Source organism: Trichosurus vulpecula, chromosome 2 (assembly GCF_011100635.1).
Source record: "Trichosurus vulpecula isolate mTriVul1 chromosome 2, mTriVul1.pri, whole genome shotgun sequence".
NCBI classification, from domain to species: Eukaryota; Metazoa; Chordata; class Mammalia; order Diprotodontia; family Phalangeridae; genus Trichosurus; species Trichosurus vulpecula.
In genome coordinates, this window is record NC_050574.1 from 233,059,443 (window position 1) to 233,086,785 (window position 27,343).

Sequence of the window (27,343 nt, forward strand, 5' to 3'; positions counted from 1 at the left end):
ATCAGAACAGGACTTTTATGGAGGCTGGGCCACCACAAATATTTTCTAATGAACTATGTTTTCATAAGTACTTTTTTCATCCAGACCTGGTAGTTTTTCTGTCCAAAATAGGAAGTCAAAATGTAAGACCTTTTAAAAAGGAACTAGCATGTTCTCCATAGTTTTTCAGGTACTTTGGCAGAAGCTTGGGAGATCTCATACAAAGGCAAAGGCGCAGTGACTTTGTATTTCCAGCACCAAGGACAGTGCTTGGCACACAGCAGTCGATGTTTATAGAACTGAATTGAAGCAACAACAAAGACTGTGACTGAGAGGAAGAAAAGTGGTTGTGTTCTGAAGTTGTTGGTGTCTGATAGTCTCCACTGGACAGACCTTTCTGTGAGGGCCAGAACTTTCTTAGGTTGGCTGCTCTATTTCCTTAAATTTTCTGATACATGGGGGACCCAATTGTACATAAGCTCCCCAAGGTCAGGGACAGTAGCCTCCCTACCTTGCTAAATGAAGAAGGCAAGAGTAAATCTCAAAACCCCTGAGTCCCCCTATTATAGTAAGACAAGCAGTAATAATAATGATGATAGATAGATAGATGGCATTTATGCAGAAATTTAAATTTGTAAAGTGCTTTACATATGTTATCTCATTTGATCCTCATAACATCCCCACAAAGTAGGTACTATTACTACCCCCATTTGTTAGATGAGCAAACTGAGGCAGACAGAGGCTGAGTAACTTTCCCAGGGTCACACAGTTAGTGTCTAAGGCTAGATCTGAACTCAGGTCTACCTGACACTAGGTCCAGCATTTTGCCCACTGCAACACCAAGCAGCCTCCAGTAATAAGCAAAAACCATTTTTCCTGACAGCTGAGAGTCTGAATATTAACTAGCCACCAATTCTACAGAAGTCTTCCCTCACTTCCCACTCCCCACCTATTAGCATGAATCAACTTTGGTCCCTAGGTCCAGGCTCCTTGCTCCCTTCTCCCAGTGCTTGGTCCTGCTGGACCCATCAAGCATCTCTGGGATTCCAGCATACAGATACTTCCAGCATATATGACCAATCTCCGCCATGACTGTCCTTCATTTTGTAATAAGTGTGTCCTTGCAATAAAGTTGACTTGCTTTCCTGTCCTTTTGTGTGCTTTGTTTTTCCTTGAACTAGATTTTGGTATTATGAACTTTCCTACACCCATATCATGACATTATCCCACTTTTATATTTGTATCCTTGGTCCTGAGGCTAGTGCATCACACATATCAGGCATTAACGAGAGTCAAAAGGAGATAAATGAAAACGATTGTCCTGCTACAGGACCAATTTGGTAGTAGATGCCGTAAGTATGGTTCCAGGATTTTCTTCATCAGCATTCTGCCAGCTCTGCCAGCTGGAGTGGCAGAGAAGGATGCTGGAAATTATCCATTGTTAGGGGTTGATAGTATAGGAGAGAGAGAGATTAACTGTCTATTGTTCTTGCTAACTAATGAATACTTACACAGGTCAGGGAAGTCAGTTTTATATTACACCCAGTTTACAAGTAGGGAACATAGGAAGGCAAGAAGTTTTCCCAGCAGTGCTGAGACCTAGAATTTTGAAACATCTGAGCAGTAACCCTGAGTATTTAGTCAGAGTGCCTTACGTTTTGCCACTGATAAGCAACAACAGGGTTATGATAGCCAGGAAAAATTATGGGCACATATCCCAGACACAGATGAGGAGAGAAATCAAACATCCCCAGATAAACTTAACACAGTTCCAAAAGGTGACATATATCTCCGGGCGAGCTCTTCCCCTGGAGATTATTTTCAGCCAGACATCTGAAAGACTGGCCTTCTCTAAGAGGATAAAGCAATTTAGTTTTCAGTTGCATTAGCCTTCTGCCTTGAAGGAAAATGGTTATACAGTATTTTAACTTGTGAAGTCATTTGAAGAACTTAACACTGTGTCGCCCGTTTCATCTCATCTTAAAAGGAAACATGGAAGGAAAAGGTGGGCTCGGTCTCTTGGTTAAGGGCTTTGTTTCTGTAGGTCACTTTAGGCCCTGAGTACACTGAGGGTTGACAGCTGTCACTCTGGCAAAATGTGTCGGAAGGATTCCCCAGACATGAGGGAGAAATCTTATGCTGATAGATTGCTTCCCTTCTTCAGTAATGAGCCATTTTTGGCAAGAACCCTTTCCCTTTACTGTCCTGCAACACAGCAATTAAACACAAATCTTTCACTATGAAAAACTCTCTCACAACCAAGTATATGTCCTCAAATGCTTTTTGTCTTAAATCAGAGAGCAACATACACAAATAAGTATAAACTAATCTTATGATAGAACTATGGTCCAATGTTAGCTGTATGGCAGCTTGAAGGTGCATGTACAAGATATCCCATCCCAACATTCCAATCCACTGAGCTCTTCTCATATGCAAAGACTAGGCTAGGTACTGGGGATACAAAGACAAAGTTCTCTCTACTCTCGTGGAGCGTACATTCTACTGGAAGGACATCATACACATCTGGATAAATAAATACTGTATATTTGTGGGGGTGGAGAGAAAGTGCTAACCACTTAGGGGCTCCCCAGAGACCTCCAATAAGAAGTAAAACTTTGGAGGAACAGCAAGAAATGGATGGAGGTGATAAGGGAGGATGCTTCAGGCATAGGGGACAGCCTTTGCAAAGGCGTAGCTTTATTCTATTTCTAGAAAAGATGCAGTTTTCCTAATTTTTAACCCACTCTTTGCTGTCTGCAAGCACCATTTCTTCTAACCAACCCAGCAAATGTAATCTTTCTGACCAATTTACAAAAAATAATTGTCACCCTTTGTGCTCGAGAGTTCTTACCTTTATTTTTATAGCTAAGGCAGGTAGCACCCCTTATTGTCATGGACTGTAAGTTTGAAACAAATGTAAAATGGCTGTCATTAATCAGTCCATGACATATTAAAAGCAGATCTTTAGACCCAGCAAGGAGATGGCATACTTAAATTCTTCATATCTTGTTATCCAAAAGTAGTTCCAAGGCATGAACTGCACCTGCTCTAATGCATCTTTTGTCAAAAAGCAGTAGCCAGGTTATTTGATACCTCACTTGTATTTATCTTGAAACCGATACTGATGTATATGCTCCTTAGCTCGCTCTGGAATGATGCTTCTCATATACCCATCTATCCTGTGGGCTACTAGAGGAGAAGGGAGAGAGAGTGAAGAGAAGGAGAGGAGGGGAGAAGGATTAACATTTTTCCTCTTTGATACTTCATCTAATATATTTACTAGATAACCAAGAAATGCCAATCAAAGATTTCCTAGTTTTTGAGAGTTAGCTCTCCAGCTTGTCTAGAAAAGCTTATTAAGGCTTTTGGGGGATGACTGGGAGAATTTCTTGGTAAAATAATCACTACACAAACACATAATTTACCTATACTTTTTCTTAAAACCCAGGATGTAAGAAAAATTACAAAAGTCAAATGACAAAAACATGCTTATTCAATCTGTCATAACACCCCAGTACAAGACCTCATTTCAATTTCAAGACGGCTTTCCATGTTGAGGTCATAGGGTCAAGCTGTAGTTGGGGTGCAGTGAATCTTTGCAGTGCATCTATTTGTAATGGTAATTACAGCAGGACTTTTTTTTTTTGTTTTTACTGTTTTCTCTTTTAGAATGCTAAAGTAATCAAATGCCTTTGATTAAGTCTTACTAGGTGCAAAGCCCCAGGCCCACATCCTTTTTCTGATTAGGTGTGAAGCCTTCGGGCCCTAAGAAGGGTATATAAAATCAGAAGTTAGCATTTTGTTTGGGGCTCTCACTCATTGGAAGAGTATAGTGTGATTTGACTAGATGAGACTCTGGGCAGCTGTTAAGATCCCCCAAGCTCTGAAAAAACTCAGATGTTGGTACTTCTCTGGTAACTACGTATTGCTATGGATAGACAGGTTTGTGTTACTTACTCTGTCTATATAATGTATGTTTGTAATTTCTGTTTGTGTTTCTGTGAAGTTCAGGGTGCTGGCTTTTCCCCCCGAACTAAGTGAATGATATATGTACGTTTGATTAAAGCGAGATTGTTAACCCCTTAAAGTTGCTTTCCTTAGAAAAGCATATCAAAGAACCTGTGCTGGCAGCCCTCCTGTGTGGGGGGTGTTATTGGTCTTACACCACCACAACAGCTGCTAGCAAGATTGTTGTTACACTATTCTGGGAAAGGGTCTGCTCCAGGAGCTTCAGAGGATCCAGGATACATAAGAAACAGTCCCTTAACCTCAGTGAAATTATATCAAACTTGCCGATGCAGGTGCATCCTAACTGCCAGGAAAAGGGAGGCTACTTAAGCTTGGGGTTTCTGAGTTGTAATGGACTCTGCCTACCACATGTCTGCACTAAGTTGGGCATTTGTATGGTGAACCGCTGGTTGCAAGGGCCACCAGTTTACCTAAGGAGGAGTGAACAGGACAATGCTAGGAACGAAACAGATCAAATTGCTCATAATCATCGATAGTGAGATGGGATATTAGTACCCTCTATGTTTCCAGCCTGGGAGAGATAGACCCATCTTAAGGGGAGAAAAATCAAACTTGAAGCCAATTGTATCAGAATTAATAAAACATTGGGAAGACTCATAAAGATTATGTCTAGTAGATATCATTAATTATGTCATTTGTACCTAGATAATCCTCTTTAAAGATCTTATGAGTCTGAATTTTTAAATATATAGTAGTTCCCAGCACAGAGAAGCCATTTAATAAATGCTTGTTACGAAATTCAATTATATATATAAACATATAAAGATCTTTAAATGTTCCTGTACAACACTTAGTGCACTGTCACGACCATAGGTGCTTAATAAGTGGTTATTGATTGACTGTGGTATTAATTAATGTCCTATCATACACATACGGATAGCATTGATAATGTGGTAGTCAGCCTTAGAATGGAAGCTTCTAAAGAACAGGGATCACATGGTGAAGCAGAATTAGACAAAGTGCTACACTTTAGGAGTCAGAAAAACCTGGGTTTGTGTCCTGCCTTAGAACTGTGTAATCCTGGGGAAGACATTTAACCTCTCTGAAATTCAATTTCACTATCCATAAAGTTGGGATAATAATAGTACCCAGATCCTAGGGTTATTGTGAGGACCAAATGATAAATGTATGTAAATTGCTTCCCAAACCTTAAAGGGCTATTTTGATGACAGCCGTTATGGTATTTGTATTGAGGGGAAGCATTTGTTGTTAATGGTCAGAGGGCTGGCCTTGGAAAAAGAAAGAGCTAGGCTCAAGTTCTGCTTTTGAAACATACTAGAGGTGTGACTCTGGGCAAGTCACTCAACTCTTACATGCCTTAGACAGCTCTCTAATATTGTAAGTTGGTGATCAGCAAAATCCATGATTGCATTGGAAGTTTTCACACCAGGAGTACCTAATATGGGAAAAAATCATTTATACACACGTATATATACACACATATATACACACGTATGCATATATACATATATACACATATTTACACATACAAATGCATATATACATGCATGTGTATTGTTTGTGTATTATACACATTGTACTATGTATGCATGTGTATATATGCATGTGTGTGTACACACATATACCTACATAGGACCCTCTGCCCACACAGCTGGAGAACCCAGTTGGAGATAGAGGCTAGAGACCAGGAGCACAGAATGATCACCAGGGAATAACAACATTGTGAGTCTGGGCCAGTTACTTATGGTGAATGCTCACTAATTGGAAGCCCAGGGGCGCAGAGCAGAACTGAAGGGCCAGGTTAGAGATGGCAGCCAGAATACAGGAACATGACATAAAGATGGCTGGGAAACATATGTCAAGGCAAGGAAGTCACACATTTTAGGCACCGGAGACAGACAGTACATGAAGCAGCAAATAGGTCAATATGACTGGATCGTAGGGCATGGAGGGGAATAATATATTTTCAAAAAGTCAGTGAAGGCTTGAACCAATGGCAGGGAGATTAAACACAACCCCAATTCCCATAAGAGTTACTGGAGAGTCCCAGGGAAAGGAGTGAAATTGAACATAACATGTCACACACAACATATGTGACATACACAGTATGACAATCTGTGACATATAGGTATCACATGGCATATCATGTAACATGGCATGATGCACCATAATATATAACAACATATCACATGTGCATGTCATGACATATACATAGCATGTCATGTGTGTGTCATATAGATTGACACAGCATATGTAACACCAAAATGGTGTGCTATATGATATGACATGGCATATAACATGGCACAATGTATAACAACATATCCTATATGCATGACATGACATATAGGTATGACAGCATGTCGTGTGCGCATTTGTAGCAACAATTCAGCTAGCCGCTGTTGTGGGGACGAAAGACCAACACAAGCCCAACAACAAGAACGCTGCCAGCATAGGTTCTTTTGATCTGCTTTACTAAGGAAAGCAACGTTAAGGGGTTAACAATCTTACTTTAATCCAACATATACATATATCATTTACTTAGTTCAAGGGAAAAAGCCAGCACCCTGAACTTCAGAGCATATACGAACAAATTACAAACATACATTCACAAACAGACCAAATACAATTCATAGTTACCAAGGAACCATCAACATCTGAGTTCAGCCAGGAGGCCCTTAGAGCGACTGCCCAGAGTCCCGCACCTCCAGGAGTGAGAGTCTCCAAGAGAATGCCAACCTCTGGGTTTATATATCTTGTTCAGGGTCAAAGGTGAGTCACACATGCAACTCACCCATGTGACCTAAAAGTGTCTCAAAACTGCTACTTAAGATTTTAGGCCCACGTGGTCTAAAAGCCTCTGATGTCACAAACATGTCACTCAAACCCATGTAAACTAGGCATTCCCCTGAGGCAAGGAGGTCATTAAGGACTCCTAATTTAATCAAGGAAACAAAAGCCAAACTCTTCAAGGGCACTTGATTGAATAAGTGCTAAAAGCCCATCTTGATTGCCAATACAGCATTCCATAATATGACATATGCACATTTGCATGGCATATGGCAGCATATCATATGGGCATGTTATGACATGGCATTACATATGTATAACAAGACATATAAGTATAACAGCATATTATATACGCATATTATGACACATGCATGTCATGACATGTGCATGCCATGTAGCGGCATATCATGTTGTATGATATGACATTACATATGCATGGCATGATACATAAGCATAACACAGCATAATGTAGAGTTACTGTTTATATGTGTATATATGTGTGTGTGTATGTATATGTAAACATATATATATATATAAATTCCTCAAGATCAGGGATGAGTTCAGTTTTGTCTTGAGCACTTAATAAATGCTTTTTCATTTATTCATTCATTCACTCACTCACTCACTCATTCATTCATTCAGACTGCTGTGTTCTTCAGATCCCCAGAGCTGCCCGTGCTTTCTCTTCCCAAACCACCTTGGATTCTTCTTGTGTATATCATGTGTATATTTATATATGTACATGTTGTCTCCTCCACTAGAATATAAGCTGGTTCATTTTTGTCCTTATATCTCCTGGCACCTACCACAGTGCTTGGTGTAGGTGTTACATAAATGTTTATTGATTGATTAAAATTCAAATTTTCTGAGTTTAAAACTACACTATTCCCCAGTTAAGCACAAATAACATTAGACCAGAAAAGATGGCAGCAACCTTACCAGGAAATAGGGCAGAATTTGGAAAATATATCTGTCTTTCAGGCACCAATGCAAATGTTAGAGCTCTAAACTTAAAAAGATGTCAAAGCAAAAGGATAAAATCCCAGCAATGCCATTCTTCTGTATGTATTAGCTTTTGTTATTACACATGGTGCACACAGCAATATGACAATGTGAATTGAGACGGAAATGAAAGAACATCTCTTACTTCGGCATCCAAGCGAGGATCCTGATAAGCATCAGTAATGTTCACTGGAAGGCCGGTGGAAGCTACCAGCTCAGCAATGCTATTATTGATGAGCCAGTCTGAATAGGAAGATTTCTCCATGCTGTCTTTGAAACTGTCAGAAGGGTTTGGCAAGGAGAAAAAAAAAAGAATTCAATCAATCCTGCTTTAAAGTGGACTGTATACTACATAGACACATTCCATAACAGTCTTATCTATAACAATTAAGAAGGAATGAGTGATGTTAGTAACAAAGCATTAGCCAATACCCCAGAAAGAGGCTTTTTTAAAGACTGTGTGTGCTTATTTTCACAGACTAGAACTAGCAGAGACTCCTTCGGGGCCACTTCGATTGGTACAGAAGTTTTGAACTGCTCTGTTTTCAACCTGACCAGTTCTCTCCTCAAGCAACCTCCCAGAATCCTGCTCCCTGGAGATCACTATATTCACACTAGATTTAATGCAGACACCTAAATGGTTTAGCCCCCTGCAGACTCCTAAACTCAAGAGATTTGATAGCCTCAGACTCCTCAGGAGAAGTGATTGCAGACACGCACTACCACACCCAGCACCTGCCAGGATGTTGGAAAACTCTCCCACACTGCTTGTCATTTGCACCTTCAGCACAAACTAGATGTCTGTTGACTGTGTTTATAGGAGACCAAAACATTCAGATGAAATGTAAAAAATTCAGATAATCATTTGGATTGATAATAATTTTTTCCTCTTCTTCCTCTTTTTTTCCTTAATTTTTTTTTTGTTGTTATATGGGATGGATTTCTGAGATGAGGGAGGGAAGATGTATGGAAGGAATTTAGACAATCTAAAAATATCAACAAAATCTATTTTAAAGAACTAAAATTAAAAAACATTAAAATCAGTACATCAACAAAGTGTCTTAACTCCTCCCTCTTCCTTGCTCCATTTAATTAACCAAATTGAATGAATGCTTTTGTCTTAGTCGTATGTACTAAAGACCTGGGAAAAACAGTGAAACGGCTATTTTTCAAAAGTCCAAATACTGCGGAATGAACACATCTGAACTAATCAGTTTATGACTGTTACTGTGAATGAGAAATGAAGGAGCTGAAATTTCACTAGCGTGAAAACTTACCAATTAGTATTACCATTCATCTGTGACTAGTAGGTAAATTCTATCTGAGTTGCCACATCGAGATTAAAGGGTTTGGCCATGTCACAAAGTTGGTATTACAGGTAGGATATGAACCCTGCTCCTCCTGATGCCAAGTCTAGTCCTCTATCCATTGTGCCTCACTGTCTCTATATTTTGGTTATATTTCTATGAATCTTTTTAGTCTCAAAATAACTTTTCTCAATATAGTCATATTTCCTAGTTAGAAAATCTCACTTATTAGGTTGCTTCAACTCAACCAAAATTTATAAATAATGATTCCTTGCCTCTAGGGCCTCACAATCTAGTTTGGAAAGATGAGTAAAAAATATACAAAAAATTGAACGGAACAGGAAAACGTGATAATAGTTCATGATAGTAGAAGAGATGACACATTAATAATAATAACAGTAATAACTGCTTTTATATAGTGCTTTAAAAGACATAGAATAACGTATATGCATTATATTACCTACATTGTCTCACTTGGTATTATCTCATTATCTCATAATGATTCATGAACCAAAGACAAGGGATAAGTAAGTTTTAAGGAGTGATAGAAGAGTGAGGAAGAGATTGCTTTAGGCTGGAGTAGTCAGGGAAAGTTTCACAAAGGAAATAGGATTTCAGCTGTATCTATGGAGATGTTGTTTTATTTTATTTTTAATTTATAGAATAAAACAAGATTTTCCATAACATAGTATGATAAAAAAGATAATTGCACATGAAACTGCAAATCTAATATGTACAACTTACTATTCCTTTTAAATATATAATGAAGTTATCATGTAAATTTCTTTTTTCTCTTCCCTCCCCCATTCTCAGAGATGGCTACCATTAGGCAGAAATATGTATATGTGTATATATACATATATACATATATATACATATATACATATATATATATATACACGTATATGTTTACACACATATATATGTAAAATCATTCCATACATTCTTCTATTCACCAGTTCTTTCTGTGGATGTAGATGGAGTCTTCAAAGGTCCTTTGTAGCTAACTGGAGTATTTATAACAGTCAAATGGGTATATTGTTAAACGAGAAAGTATACAAAAGAGTACATCCAGGATGGTGAAGAGCCTTGAGTCCATGGGAGATAGTTAAAGTAACTGGATATACATGTTTAACTTAGAGAAGGGAAGACTGGAGTTGGGAGGGGCATGACAGGGGGGAGGTAGAGAGGGTGATATGATAGTCATCTTCAAGTAGTTGATGGGTCATCATATGGAGGAGGGAATAGGATTGCTCTATTTGGTCCCAGAGGACAGAACTAGGAGCAATTGGCAGAAGATGAAAAGAAGCTAGGACTAATTTCAAGAAAAGGCTTCCTAACCATTAGGCCTATCCAAAATTTGAAAAACACATGAAGGAAGATGACATCTGCATCCAGGGAAAGAACTGATAAATAGAAGTATGTATAGAATGATTTTACATACACACACACACTTATTTGTGTGTGTGTGTGTGTGTGTATGTGTGTGTGTAGCCATCTCTAGGGTAGGGGGGAGAAAAAAAGGAAAAAATTTACATATTCCTTTATTATATATTAAAAAGGAATAGTAAGTTGTAGATAATAGATTTGCAGTTTCATGTGTAGTTATCTCTTTTTATTATACTGTTATGGGAATGATTGTTTTATTCCATATGTTAAAAATAAAATAAAAACTTTTAAAAATTAAATTAAAAGTGTATAGTAAAATAAAAAAATTTTGAATGGACTGCCTCAGAAGGTGGTGGGATCACTCTCCTTCAGCATTTTTAAGCAGAGGCTGGACAATCACTTCTCAGGCATGTTATAGTGAGAATTCCTTTTATGTATGAGTTGGACTAGATCACCACAGAAGTCCTTTCCAACTCTCAAAGTCTATGATAATATTTAGCCAGACAAAGTGTTAATATTTTGGTTGGACTTTCTGTGATTGGCTCTCTATGATTTAATTTATCTGTCTGTGGACCTGATCTGGTCAATTCCACAGTATCTAATGTAGTTTCACAGGCACATAAATTAACAGTCAGGAAGAGTAAGTGCTCAGAGAAGATCAGGAGAGCTGCCTAATCACTCTGGGGGACTATGTTGCATTCTGACCCTCTTCATCTGTTTTATACTTCCAAATATTACTCAATTCCACTATTAAGGCAAATCTACCCAACTTTGAACTCAAATCTTTCAGAGTAATTCCTTTTATCTTCAAGAAAAGTTAATTTTGTACTTATTGCTTTCAATTCAATTCTGGGTATATGTCTCATAACTTACAAAGTAAATTATCTGGAGAGTAGCAAAATCCCCAAACCCCCTCTTTTCCCTCTCCCCCTCCCTCCTATCTCCTCTTCCCCTCCCTCCTTTCTTCCCTCCTTTCCTCCTTCCTTCCTTCTGTCCTACCTTTATTCTTTCTCCATCTCTCTCTGTCTCCCTCTCTCTGTCTCTCCTCTCTCTGTCTCTGTCTTTCTCCATCCTCACCAAAGGAGCTAAAATGAATTGTAACTCTTCTAATTGTTATTAAGCTCATATGACAAGACTGAAACACTCTAAATATGAATGTATTTTCAGTATTTAACAATGCATGACCTTAATCACAAACTAGATTCAGAAGAACTCTGGTCAAATCCCACGTTCAACATTTACTACCTATGTGAACTCATACAAATCAAAATAAAAACCATGCACTTCTGTTTTCTCTTAACCCTTTTGATCTTTCCTTCCTTCCTTCCTTCCTTCTTTCCTTCCTTCCTTCCTTCCTTCCTTCCTTCCTTCCTTCCTTCCTTCCTTCCTTCCTTCCTTCCTTCCTCCCTTCCTCTCTTCCCTCCCTCCTTCCTTCCAAAAAAACCCCACTTTTATAAGGGATAGTTCTGAAAGGGGGTAGAGTAAGGAAGATGGGGAAATCTAGGTGATATTAAAAAAGACAATAAAAATGTATTAACTTTTTTGAAATGCCTGAGCCTAGGTTTCCTCAAGTATAAAAAGAGAAGCTTGGCTATACATCTGATGTTCCAGTTCCAGATTATGATCCTGTGGTCTCCAGAATATTTAAAGCACCTCAAAAGAGACTGTAAGATATAATAGCAAAGGGATTGTATTTGGAATTAGAGAACTTGGTTCTGAATACCAATTCTATCACTTATTATTTGGGTCACTTTGGAAAAAAATTACTTAACCACTCTGGGCTTTTCTCATCTCTAAAACAAAGAAGTTGGTCTGATCAGGGACTTTTCACTTTTTATGTGTCATGAACTCCTTTGGCAGTCTGGTGAAGCCTATAGACTCCTTTTTCAGAATGAGAATTCTAATGCATAAAATATGTAGAATTACAAAGGAAAATAATTAAATATAGAAATCAAAAACTTTTTTAAAAGTTCATGGACCATTTGTTAAAAAACCTTCAGAGTAGAATCTTCAAGGTTTTTTTCCAGTTCTAAATTCTTTCCTTCTATCAAATATATAACTCATACAGAGGGCTAATTCTATCACAAGCTTCTAACATGACATTTATGGACAGAAACCGTTATGGAGCATAGAACTCCACTAAAGTCCTTTAGTGATCAGAAGGCATACCAGAAGAGCTAAGACTTGCTCTTGTGACAAATTCCAAATTTCACCGGACAAGGAGAGCTTTACTTTCTTTTTTTTTAAAAAAAATATTTATTTAATATTTTTAGTTTTCAGCATTAATTTTCACAAGAGTTTTAATTACAAATTTTCTCCCCATTTCTACCCTCCCCCAGCCCAAGATAGCATATATTCTGATTGCCCCATTCCCCAGTCAGCCCTCCCTTCTGTCACCCCACTCTCACCCATCCCCTTTTCACTTACTTTCTTGTAGGGCAAGATAGATTTTTATGCCCCATTGCCTGTATATCTTATTTCCTAGTTGCATGCAAAAAACTTTTTTTTGAACATCTTCTTTTAAAACTCTTGAGTTCCAAATTCTCTCCCCTTTTCCCTCCCCACCCACCCTCCCTAAGAAGGCAAGCAATTCAACATAGGCCACACATATCTCATTATGCAATACTCTTCCACAATACTCATGTTGTGAAAGACTAACTATATTTTGCTCCTTCCTATCCTATCCCCCTTTACCCAGTTTTCTACCTTGACCCTGTCCCTTTTCAGAAGTGTTTGCTTTTGATTACCTCCTCCCCCTATCTGCCCTCCCTTCTATCATCCCCCCCCTTTTTTATCTCCTTCCTCCTTCTTTCCTGTGGGGTAAGATGCCCAATTGAGCTTGTATGGTATTCCCTCCTCAGGTCAAATCCGATGAGAGCAAGATTCACTCATTCCCCGTCACTTGCCCCCTCTTCCCTCCCAACAGAACTGCTATTTCTTGCCACTTTTATGTGAGATAATTTACCCCATTCTATCTCTCCCTTTCTCCCTCTCTCAATATATTCCTCTCTCATCCCTTAATTTGATTTTACTTTTTAAGATATCATCCCTTCATATTCAACTCACCCTGTGCCCTCTGTTTATATATATATATATATGTATGTATATGCATATGTATATTCCTTTCAGCTACCCTAATACTGAGGTCTCATGAATTATACACATCATCTTTCCATGTAGGAATGTAAACAAAACAGTTCAACTTTAGTAAGTCCCTTATGATTTCTCCTTCTTGATTACCTTTTCATGCTTCTCTTGATTCTTGTGTTTGAATTTTCTATTCAGCTCTGGTCTTTTCACTGAGAAAGCTTGAAAGTCCTCTATTCTATTGAAAATCCATATTTTGCCTTGGAGCATGATACTCAGCTTTGCTGGGTAGATGATTCTTGGTTTTACTTCTAGCTTCATTGACCTCCAGAATATCATATTCTAAGCCCTTTGATCCCTTAATGTAGAAGCTGCTAGATCTTGGATTATTCTGATTGTGTTTCCACAATACTCAAATTGCTTCTTTCTGGCTGCTTGCTATATTTTCTCCTTGATCTGGGAACTCTGGAATTTGGCCACAATATTCCTAGGAGTTTTCTTTTTGGGGTCTTTTTCAGGAGGCAATCTGTGGATTCTTTCAATTTCTATTTTACCCTCTGGCTCTAGAATATCAGGGCAGCTCTCCTTGATAATTTCTTGAAACATGACATCTAGGCTCTTTTTTTGATCATGGCTTTCAGGTAGTCCAATAATTTTTAAATTATCTCTCCTGGATCTATTTTCCAGGTCAGTGGTTTTTCCAATGAGATATTTCACATTGTCTTCCATTTTTTCATTCCTTTGGTTCTGTTTTATGATATCTTGATTCCTCCTAAAGTCACTAGCTTCCACTTGCTCCAATCTAATTTTCAAGGTAGTATTTTCTTCAGTGGTCTTTTGGACCTCCTTTTCCATTTGGCTAATTCTGCCTTTCAAGGCATTCTTCTCCTCATTGGCTTTTTGGAGCTCTTTTGTCATTTGAGTTAGTCTATTTTTTAAGGTGTTGTTTTCTTCAGTATTTTTTTTGGGTCTCCTTTAGCAAGTCATTGACTTGTTTTTCATGGTTTTCTTGCATCCTTCTCATTTCTCTTCCCAATTTTTCCTCTCCTTCCCTTACTTGTTCTTCCAAATCCTTTTCGAGCTCTTCCATGGCCTGAGACCAGTTCATGTTTTTCTTGGAGGCTTTTGTTGTAGGCTCTTTGACTTTGTTGACTTCTTCTGGCTGTATGTTTTCGTCTTCTTTGTCACCAAAGAAAGATTCCAATGTCTGAGTCTGAATCTGAGTCCGTTTTTGCTGTCCGGCCATGTTCCCAGCCAACTGCTTGACCCTTGAATTTTTTGTCGGATTATGACTGCTTGTAGTGTAGAGAGTACTTTGTTCCAAGGCTGGGGGGATGTGCCGTTGTTTTTAGAGCTATTTATCACAGCAAGCTCTGCCACACCAGTGCTCCTTCTCCCCCAAGAACTGCCAACTCAGACCGGACTCAGATCTTAAGCAGGCTCTGCATTCCTGCTCTGATCTGCCACTTAATTCCTCCCACCAGGTGGGCCTGGGGCAGGAAGCAACTGCAGCTGTAGTTCTGTAGCTGCACCACCTCTGCTGCCCCCATGGCATTGGCCAAACCGAAACTCCTTTCACTCTGTCCCCTGAAGCTTTTCCCACTAACTTTCTCTGTTGTCTTTGGTGTTTGTGGGTTGAGAAGTCCGGTAACTGTCACAGCTCACTGATTCAGGGAACTAGGGCCTGTTCTGCCCAGCTCCCAGTCTGGTTGGTTCAGGTGCAGCCCATGCTGGGCTCTGCTCCGCTCCATTCCCAGTTTTAGACGTTACCCAGTGCCCATCCAGCCTGTCCTGTGCTGGAGCCCTGCTTCCCTCTGCTATTTCATGGGTTCTGCAGTGCTAGAATTTGTTCAAAGCCATTTTTATTGGTGTTTGGAGGGTCCTGGGGGAGAGCCCTAGGCAAGTCCTTGCTTTCCAGCCACCATCTTCAACTTGCTGGAGAGCTTTACTTTCTGACTTTGTGTCATGCCTATAACTGTTATCTAGACAAGTCACTTAACCTTTCAGCACCTTGAAGAAACTTTCTAAAACTAATTCACAGAAGACGTTCTCCATTTGTGTTGCTACAGTAATTCCCTAAATAAAAAAAACCCAACAACCCAAAAACTATGTTAGAGTCATAAAAGAACAAAGAATTCATGTTTATATTTTTGGACCTAACTGAAATCACCATAAGGAGAGTTATTATAATTTGAAAACTGCATCAAAGGCTGACAGTGAGAATGAAGAAGATTCTAGAATACTCTAAATTAGTGTAGTGATGGTGAAATATAGTGTTTGTAGGGGGATGCAGTATCTGTCAATAGAAAGGAAATTAGTGGCAAAATCTGCTTGAGCTTTTCTGATACCCCAGAGGCAGAAAGAAATTTCTCATCATTCTTAGCCCAATGAAATATTCTGTATTTTATGTTATTTTTTACTTACTAGTGAAAGGTCACCAGGGTGTTGAAAATCAATCCTTTCCCAACTACTCATGATCCAATAAAGTTTTCCTATGCCATTTCAAAGTGAAGTCACAATCCACAAATTGATAGTACAATAGCAGTTTTTACTCAATAATCTCTCCCAATGCTGATCTACAGAGGTGAAATTAAAAGAAAAGGGCCACCACATTATGTGTCTCTAACCAGTTCTCTGCTTCCTAGAATGCACTTTAAGAACAGTGCTGTAACACTTCCATAGATCTGTGACCTAATTGATTTTTTGGGGGGTGGGTGATATACTTTGTATTTGCTTATATATGCAAGCTATCTCCCTACTACTTGCACATCAGTAGAATTGAATCTCTTTGGGGTCAAGGACAATTTTGCTTTTGTCTTTCTGACCCCAGTGGACCTTGCACATACAGATCAGGATAGGGACTGGCCCTGTGATTTTGTGGATATAGGAAATTCCTGATGAAGAAACCCCTGCTACTAGCCGCAGGTCAGCACCTTTCTTGTAACTTAGAATCTTAAAGAGTTCCTAGTGCTAAGTTAGTCAGCAAGCATTTATTAAGAGTTTACTATATGCTAAGTGCCTGGGATACAAAGAAAGGCAAAAACAGTCACTGCCCTCAAGGAGTTCATAGTCTAGTAGGGGACACAATATGGAACAACTATGTACATATAAGATCTACATAGTGAAAATGAGAAGCAGCTACGGTGGATAGAATGTTGGCCCTGGAGTGAGGAGGTCCTGAGTTCAAATGTGACCCTCAGACTAGGTGTGTTATCCTGTGCCAGTCACTTAATCCTGTTTGCCTCAGTTTCCCCATCTATAAAATGAGCTGGAGGTGGAAATGGCAAACCACTCCAGTATCTGCCAAGAAAACCCCAGATGGGGTCACAGAGAGTCAGATGTGACTGCAATGACTCAACAAAAACAGCAACAACTCAGAGAGAAGCTACTAGCATTAAGAGGGGCTAGGATAGCCTTCTTGATGAAGGTGGGGATTTTAGCTGAGACTTGAAGGAAGTCAGGGAAACCAGGAGTTGGAGATGGAGATGGAGATGGAGAAGGAGAGAATTCCAGGCATGGGGAATAGCCAGTGAAAATTCAGAGCTCATAGACATGAGGAACAGTAGGGAGACCAATATCACTGGATCATAGTAAATCTTTGGATTAAAGGCTCAAGGAAATGGAAGTCACACACACACAAACATGTATGTATGTATATGTGTATATATGTATGTGTGTATACACATGTACACACACACATATGTGTGTGTGTGTGTGTGTGTGTGTGTTTGGATAACATAAAGGACTTGGTCTCAGATGATTTGCTACTACCTAAAATGAACTCCAAGTCTAAGAAACCACAATTTTATAGGGTTAAAAATGTAATCTTGGTGGTCACTGGATTTTGGAATCTTTCCCCCAGAAGTAGCATTTACATAAAAGGACTAAAGGTTAGATCCTCATTCATCTGTGACTATATTCCACGTGTGGCATGCCCATGGACTTCAAAGAGAGCTCCATGTACAAATATGTATCAACTTTCATAAGTATGTAATAATATTGTCATATTAAGCTTACAAAATTATTCATGAAATACAGTCACCCATGGGGCTAAAGCCAATCAGTCTATGGTAGACATAGAGGTTGGTGAGTTGTAGAGTAGTGTAGAGAAGGGAGATTTTAAGTCATATAATCCAAAGATACAAACAAAAAACTTTTAGGGAAAAGTCTATTATTTTTTGCAGATTTTGCAACAGCCAATATCGACCCCCCCCCCCAAATGTTTAGTACAGACAGTTGCATGAAAAACCATTTAACTGGCTCTCTTTAGAAATCTCTCTGAAAGAACTGTCATTAAATAATAAAGTACAAAATACATGAAGGAGGCAGTGTGTCATTTATACATCTATGTGTGTTGTTCAATCATTTTCAGTCGTGTCAGATTCTTCGTGACTGTATTTGGGGTGTTGTTGGCAAAGATACTGGAGTGATTTGCCATTTCCTTCTCCAGCTCATTTTACAGATGAGGAAACTGAAGCAAACAGGATTAGGGTTAAACCTGGAGTCACACAACTAATAAATGTCTGAGACCAGATTTTAACTCATGAAGATGAGTCTTCCTGACTCCAAACTTGGCACTCTATTCACTGTGCCGCCTAGCTGCCCTTCATATGTACATAACACCCCCCCACACACACACATATACATACATATATGAGTGTAAAGTATTTATGTGTGTGTATATATGTTACATATATACATGTATATGTATATATTATATATATATGTCTACATATCATTGAATTTTAGAGTTGGAAGGGACCTTAGAAGCCATCTAATCCAACATTAACAAGATAAGGATTCCCCTCCTCAAAATACCCCAACAAATGGTCATCAGGCCTTTGCTTGAAGAATTCCAATGACAGGGAAATCACTTCCTCCTGGAGCAGCCCATTCCACTTTTGAATATGTATGTGCACATGTATATATAAGCAGATGTCCTACCTTCCAGCGTTGTTGTGAGGATTAAATGAGATAATAAATGTAAAGTGCCTAGCATAATGCCTGGCACATAGCAAGCTCTATATAAATGTTATATTTCTGTTCTTTTACTAAAGCTTTAGTTTTCTTCTCTATTCTCATTAGAGGGGAAGGGAAAGGGAACAAGTGTTTATTAAGCACCTACTATGTGCCAGGCTCTGCTAATTGCTTTACAAATATTATCTCATTTGATTCTTACAACAATCCTATGAAGTAGATACTATTATTATCTCACTTACTATTTTACAGTTGAGAAAACTAAGGCAGACAGGGGTTAAGTGATTTGCTCTAGGTTGTACAGCTAGTGTCTGAAGCTGGATTTGAACTCAAGACTTTCTGAGTTCAGGCCCAGGCTCTATCCACTGTGTTATCCAGCTGCCTCAATATTTATTAAGGTATATTAGTATATTAAAAGGGAAGCCTGGAGGTGCTGTGGCTAAAAGTGCCAGGCCCAGAGTCAGGAAGACTCATCTTCCTGAGTTCAAATCCAGGTTCAAGACATTCACTAGCTGTATGATCCTGGGAAGTCACTTAACCTTGTTTGCCTCAGTTTCCTCATCTGCAAAATGAACTGGAGAAGGAAATGGCAAATCACTCCAGTATCTCTGCCAAGAAAACCCCAAATGAGGTCACAAAGAGTTGGACACAACAACAAAATGGCAACTGAATAAGAACTAAATGACAACAAAGCATATTAAAAGCACACAGTAGCCATTTATCATTCTGATAGACTCATGAAGTACATCCAAGATTCTATTCAAGAAACATTTATTAGGTAGTTATTATCTGCTTGGTGCTATGCTAGGTAGGGGAGAGGCAAAAGGAAATAGCTTCTGCCCTCACAGAGCTCATGTTCTCCTGATAGGATGTACCATGTACACAAATAAGCTAATACAAAAGTATATAAAAAAATAAAGTTTGCTGGAAATCTCTAATGAAGTGTCCATGGTTTAAGTAAAAAAAACCAAACTATTGAGTTGAGAACAGAAGTATCAATATAAGCACAGCCTAGGACTAGTGTAATCATGGAGGAGCATTTTCTATTTGATATGAGCTCTCATACCCCACCTTTGTAGAATTATTATTCTTTATATTTGAAGAATATGCTATTTATAGTTATCATTATTTGAGACACTGGAAGGGACAGATCAACATAGAGAATCTCCATAGGATCTGTGACATATAAAAACTTCAAGAGTTAGTTTCTGGGTAATTAATAATTTTATTGATTATGGCTAGTGAATAATAAAAAGATGGTCATTTCTCTCATAAACCAAAAGAGGAATCATGGAACCTCCTCAATGCTTATATGTCCTTGGAAGAATGGGTGTTTCTGACAGCGGCAATCAGCTCTGATTGGCTACTAATTACTAAGAAAATGAATATTATAATGAAAAGTGGATCTATTCTAATGAGGGGTTGAGGGACATGACTTTGATTTTGTCACTTACTCCTAGATCACCCCCACCCTCAGGCAATCGAGACAAAGGGATCTATCCCCACTCCCACTCTTCCAGATTGCCAGAAGAGAATACAACGGGTCAGAATTTACCTAGATTAGATTCTTTTTTCTCTTTAATCAGAACCAAATTTCCTCAATTGGGTGGGGTCTCCAAACAAGATTAGATATCATGTATCCTGAGGAGTTGGACAATCCCATCTATCAGCAATGTCCTTCAGCAGCTGGCTGAATAACCTACAAGAGGCTGATTTCTGAAGGAGGAAATAAAAAAAGGGAAAATTTTAATCTCAATGAATTATTGGTTATTAATATAAGAGAGAAATAAACATTTCTCTCAGACCCAATCCCTGCCACACCGAGATTACAAAGATTGCTCTTTGAGCTCTAGGCAGTACCTGGCTCTGTGGATAACTGCTTTCTAACTGGGGATCAAGCCTGAACTTTTGTTCAAAAAGAGCAGCCTCATTCTTTATTACTGAACGCCAGGTGAGCCTTTCTTCCCCTGGGGCTTCCCTGACAACTCTCACTGGGCCACTTTATTTGAAGTCCTATTTCAATTAGGAGAACAAAAAAAAAAAAAAAAACAAGTCACCACTGCGACACATGGGCTAAGGTCCATGGAGAGAGAAACTAGGTTAACTCAATGACCGGGGCACTAAACTGTCTCCTACAGTTTTCAATCATCATGTAAAGGTCATGAAACAAGTTCTTTGGCAGCAAAGATCTTTATGAAATAATGCAACATTAAAAAGCAGATCTAAAAAAATAGAGTATATCCTAACTATGGTTACAGGAGAAGCATGAATAGAGAAAAAAACACTGATGGAGACTTGGGGAAAGATTAAAATAATATTGATGCTTATGCATTGAAATTAACTTAAATGTAACCAGTTGCTAAGCATACAACTGTTTTTGCTTATTAAAATTTTTTATATGAACAATATTGTTTTTAATCAAACAATACAAAACAAAAGGTAATGGATAGGAATGGATAGAGAACTGGGGCTGGAGTCAGGGAGACAAGCTCAAATCCGGCCTCAGATATTTGCTAGCTGTGTGACTCTGGGCTAGTCACTTAACCCTGTTTGTCTCAGTTTCCTCATCTGTAAAATAAGCTAGATAAGAAATGGAAAAACCACTCCAGTGTCTTTGCCAAGAAAACCCCAAATGGGGTCATGGAGAGTCAGAAATGACTAAAATGACTGAACAGCAATGGAAAGGAATGTCATAAGTGCCAAGTCTTCTTCTGTGCTTGGACTTTGAAAGATAGAGAAATGCCATTCTACTTCTTTTCAAGAAGTCCTGCGGACAGGGAACGGGTAAAGTTATTACTATTGAACCTCTTCCTGAACTAGTGAAGAGCTGGAAACGAAGTGGGTGCTCATGAATTGCAGAAATGCTAAACAAACTATGGGATATGACAGTAATGAAAAAGGATTGTGTAGCAAGAAACATAGGAAGATTTGTATGAACTGCTACAGAGTGAAATAAGCAAAAAGAGAACAAAATTATGTGACTACGATGATGTAAACGAAAATATAAAAAGAAACCAAACTCTGAGTCATTCTAGGGGCCAATAATGAATGGTCCTAGAAAACAGATAATAAACACATCTTCCTTCTCTTGGCATAGAGGAAAGGGAACACGAGGGAAGACTATCAGATGCAGTCTCTGTATCTATTCTTCTTGCTTGAGTCTTTGTTGTTGTTACAACGGAAGGTTTAATTCCAGGATAGTTGGGGTGCACAGAGTGGGAGGAGGCATATCCAGAAATGACAGTAATGTAGAAACAAAAGGCACCAATAAAACATTTTAAAACATAATAAATGTGAGTAAAAGAACTGTGCCTGAAGATAAACTATGCCTTTCTCTTTTTCCTCTCACTTTAAGCATTGTAGTTTGTCCTCATTCTGTCACAAACTTGTTAAGAACTGCTGACCAAACCATAACCTCTTTATGCTTCAGCTCCTCGATCTGGAAAAGAAAGATAATGAGATTCATCACCCACTTTGTAGCTTGTTTATGCATGTCAGAGAATTTTTATTATGGGACGGTGCTTTGAAATTCTCACATGGAAGAAGCAGTCCCAGAAACAAGGACCTGCAGACAAATGATTTGTCCTTTCAGACACGAGAAGGGAAGAATTCTTGACAAAAAGTGAGGGTAACTTTTGTGTTAATGCTACTTTTCCCAGGTCAGGAGAGAAATTCAAGGGTCCTTGAACAAGACCATCTTTCCCAGATTTGAGAGTCGTGCTTGAGATAAAATGTGCTAGCTGGGAGAGCTAGGGAACAGAGTCTCTCCATCTCTCTTTGGGAGTTCTTTGGCCCCCTCCACCTGGTTCTTGATGATGGGAGAAGCAAACTTCCAATTTTCTGCAAACTGTAATGGGTCCAATGTCTTTAAAAATGTCTGTTAACTAAAACCAAATTAAATGAGAGCCACATAAGAGGAAGAGAACAAACTATAAAAACCAGTTTGCAAGAATCCAGCAGTCGCCATAATTCCGTTTAATATCCTGCATCAATTTAAGGGATGGCTGACCTACGTAGGGTGCACTATTATGTAGTAGTTTTTCATGGGCCTTGTTGTTCGCATGAATTTTTACGGCTTTCATTCTCCTCCATGACAGTTTTATTAGACATGCAAGCCCATCAGTTTGCAATAAATAGCAGTAATGGGTGGGGGGGGGGGGCTTGTCTTTCATTTGAGACTTCATGCTCAAAGGCAAGGAAATGAAAAAAGGTAGGAGTTACATCTGTATAAAAGATGAGCATTTGATCTGGGTGTGGAAGGAAGGTTGGATATGGATATTAAAGCCCTGAGTGTGAATTTCATTTCTCTTATTTCCATACTATATGACTTTAGGCAGCTCCCATTCCTTAACCAGGCCTCAGCTTTCTCACCTGTAAATAAAGGGGCTGAGATAGACGATTCTCTAAGGCAAGGGTTCTCAACCTGGAGTCTATGAACTTGTTTTTTTAAAATATTTTTATAACTATATTTCAGTATAATTAGTTTCCTTTGAAATCCTATGATTTTTTTTAATGTGTCTCAAAACATCATTTTGAGAAGGGTTTCATAGTCTTTACCAGACTGCCGAAGGGGTCCATGATACCAAAAAAAGGTATCAAAAAAACCCCTGCTGTAATGTCCCTTTCCAGGTCTAAATCCTAGGACAGGACATATATTGTCAGCTTTAGAAGCTCTTTCTGAATGTGAGAAACCTGTAGTGTCTTCACAAATGTTCCATCAACTTCATTCATATGTTTTACAGTTATTGTCTGGGCACCTAGGTGATACAGTGGATAGATCACTGGGCTTGGAATCAGGAAGACTCATCTTCATGAATTCAAAACCGTCTTAAGACCCTTACTAGCTGTGAGATCCTGAGCAAATCACCTAGCCCTATTTTCCTCAATTTTCTCATCTGTAAAATGAGCTGGACAAGGAAATAGGAAACCACTCCAATATCTCTGCTAAGAAAACCCTAACACGGAGTCACAGAGAGTCAGACATGACTGAATAACTGAACAACAACACAACTATTGTCATAAAATCACATATCCACACAGTGCTCAGTGAAATACATATTGAGATCATACTTCTTGACTCTGAGGACCTTTTATACCACTCCCTTTAGCTTTCTCTATAGGGATTTTTTGGGTGGTTGTTCAACTAGGATTTTCTAGAATGTTCTTAAATTTTTACCCCAAGCATTTTGTTCATTTTGTCCTAAGGTTCAACAGCGTCTTTGATTATAAGAAATATTGTTTTATACTTGGCATGGTAATAGAACAGACATAATACAGTAGACATCACCTTAGAGCATGGGCTTATGGCATTAATGATAGTTGTCTCTTTTAGGCCAATGGGTGAGTTCTTCACAGCCTTGTCAAATCAGAGCAAGCTTTTTCAAGCTCTTGAATGTTTTATATGAGGAGTAAAAGAGTAGCTTAGTATTTATAAGGTGGAAAGATGGCACATGCCTAAGGAATTGCAGGGGAGAAGGCAAAGGACCTTTCTTCCTTCTTTGTTTTACTTTCATAAAGTGCTTTAAAAACATTTCCAAAATGATTTACATAGTTTGTCTGACTTGAACCTCACAACAACCCTGGGTGGGAGGTCCTACAGGTATTATTAGACTCTAGTTATGGATAAGGAAGTTGGGGTTCAGAGAGGTTTAAATGAGTTCTCCAGGTGGTCATAGAGCTAGCTGGTTTCAGAGGCAGAATTTGAATGAGGTCTTCCTGATTCAGGTCCAGCCTTCTTTCCACAATCCTCCACTGCTTCTAGATAGGAGTATAAGAATAGGGGGAATGGCCAAGAAAACTTTGTCACATGAAACAAAAGAAAACAGGTAGGAAATAGAGGATTTGAAAAGGAAAAATAACCAAGGGTGGAATGATAAGTAGTCTGATGATGAATCAAGCTGTCAGGCAAGCTAAGAATAAGGCAGATCTCACGTACAATTGAATAACCAAATAATATGCATTGAGCTGCTTATCATGTGTATAAGGTGTAACTCTAAAGTAATGTGACTAGTTACATGACTCAATCATTCCACATGTCATACATACAAATTACCCCCTAGGGTGACATCTTTAAAGGATGATATGCACTTGAGTTATGATTTTGGTGGTTTTTCAAAAATCAGTTTTACTACCTCATAGTTAAGTCTAGACTTACCCAAATTAAAAGTACTTTTTAAAGTATCAATAACACGATGGGTTAGTAACAAGACAACTGCCTCTATAATAAAATTTCAGTCAAGAAAATACCATTGGTTGGCAAATCCTAGTCATATCTCCCCAATGAGTGTACCTTTCCATTAAAGAATGTCAAAAATCTTAGGTATGAAAGAAACAGGGCAAGGGGTGGGGTTAGAGGAAGGGGAAGAGTATAGAAAAGTCAGGAAGGGTAGGAGGACTAGCAGCTGATTAAAAAAGAATACTATGATTCCCAGAATGGGATCTGGATGGTGGGACACTTATCTGGACAGCAGGCTCTCTCCAAGTCATTGTTGTTACAGCCATTGCTGTCCCTACCTCCAGCATGGGCAAGAAGAAGTCCAAGAAAGGTACTATGAAGAAGATGATTAAGATAATGACACTAGGAATGAATCTCAGGAAGCAGTTCCATCAACAGCTGGGAAACAAGTGAATGAATCTTTGACCAAATTGCATGAATGTGGGGCTAAGCACTACAAGTTTCAGATGCCATTGATAGATAACCATGCCTCCCACCTACTCTAGGTGGCTCTTGGTGGCCATGTTTTCCAGGAAGCCTTCTCCCCTGTTTAAAAGTATGTCCAAGAATTCCTGGTGGGTATTGCTGAGGATGTATGTAGACCAAGCCATGTAAGTGAATACAGAACTAGTAATTCCCCATATGCTACTGTTAGTGTTGGGATTATAGACAAGTGATATTATGTATTACCTCAAAAAGTTCAGCAAGTTCATGTCCCAAATGAAATTATGCGATTTATTAAGGCAAGTGACTATGCCTCTACCAAGGCCAGCAGCTTCTCCTGATGTCTTTAGTAACATTTTATAGTTACCAAGTATTTTATAATCAATTCACAAGTTGCTTGGGTTCAGATACTTCCTCTGTCAGTTACTAATTTAAGACTTTGAGCAAATCATTGAATATCTCTGTGCCTCAGATTCATCACCTGTAAAAGAAGGGGTTGGGGCTAGGTGGCTTATAAGGTCCTTTTTAAGTCCAAACATCTGAGCCTCTGATCCTAGCTATTATCTTAAGACTGTCTCTACAATGTTGTACTTTAAATTCTGATCCTGTGTTATTCAAGAATCAGTTAACTTTTGAAAAATACTCTGCTCTTAAAAATAAATTATTGATGTGTGGAGTCATTTTTCAATCATTTCTGACTCTTTGTGACCACATTTGGGATTTTCTTGGCAAAGATACTGGAATGGTTTGCCATTTTCTTCTCCACCTCATTTTACAGATGAGGAGCTGAGGCAAACGGATGAAGTGACTTGTGTCACACAGTTAGTAAGCATCTGAGACAGATTGGAATTCATGAAGAGGAGTCTTCCTGAATCCTGGTCCAGTGAGCTGTCCATTGCCCCAAATTATTGCTACTTTTGTTTTAAGGGGACTAATATGGCCACTTAGCAAATGCCAACCCAAAGCTAAGCACACAACTCAGAGAAATACAGGACATTAACATTAAGCATTAACAAAGGAAAACAAATTTCCCTATTCTGTTGGTAGGAGGAAATCCTGGCAACCTTAGTTGATGGAAGAGCTGGAGATACTATGCTGGCAATTTAAAGTAATAGTGACAAAAAAAGAAATTGAATTGGAAAATAATAAATATAATCATCACCCTGAGTAATTGCTAATGTAATTGCTAAACAGTGAGGGTATTTTTTTTTTCATTGAAAATTATTTCTCAGGATGCAGCTTGTGAATGGGAATGTCTGGATTATGAGAATGCAGAGTGAAGCTTAAACCCGGTGTGTTTAAAGCACTCATTTTCCAAGCTCCAAATCCAACAGTGCTTATAACTAAGGAGATCTAAAAGCTAACGCTAAAATAAAATACCACCATCATTTAATCTTTCTAAATGAAAATTAAATCCATATACCTTGAACTTTGGCAAATGATCCATTTGGAGTAAAGCATAGGATTCAAGTCAACTCAAACATTCATTAAGCATCTATATGTTAGTGCTCTTTTAAAAAGAGAAACCTTAAATAATTACTTAGTTTCAAATAGATGTAGACACAGAAATCGATAGGTTCTGACAGCATTACATAATCTTAGATAGAGGCTAGCTCTTCTTTTCAGCTTATAATTACAGTTTCAAATATGAGGTTAAGATGGACATGTTCAAAGTGCTCCAAACTAACACCAACCAAGAAAATGACACAGGGACAGCATGAGGTCATTTATTAGTGAAAGTAATTGCCAACCCACAGTATTTGCTGCCTGAGCAGTCAAAGAGCCAAGAAAGGGTAGAATAGATGTCCTCTGTTATTTGCAAAGCCCAGTAATCTCATCTACTTAAAGCCGGAATAATACCTACTAACAGTCACATGGTGAGAAATGACCCCAGGAGAATGAGATCAGGGCAGAAGGCACTGGGATGTGCAAAAGAGGGAATACCCCATGAATACGAGGATATATTGGCATGAGAGCCTTGTGTATTGTTATTTGACTGAATTGCTCAAATGTGGGCAGGATTTACAATTGACAGAGAAATTGCTACTATTATTACTTGTCCAATTCATTGGCACTATTTGTTCTTTCAATGGATTTGGAAAAAGAAACAACTAATGTACTCGCCTGTTAACTCATCTGGGTAAAAATAGAGCTTTTTTAGATGAAC

At 38.6% G+C, this 27,343-nt stretch overlaps 1 protein-coding gene across 1 annotated transcript in view; it reads right to left on the bottom strand.

Moving 5' to 3' along the window:
• Nucleotides 1–27,343, bottom strand: part of PDE11A (phosphodiesterase 11A) — a 485,178-nt gene that overhangs the window by 218,154 nt on the left and 239,681 nt on the right. The window contains exon 6 of the mRNA XM_036745320.1: nucleotides 7,904–8,036. Within this exon, the coding sequence (XP_036601215.1) occupies nucleotides 7,904–8,036 (133 nt within the window). The remainder of the gene's footprint in view (nucleotides 1–7,903; nucleotides 8,037–27,343) is intronic.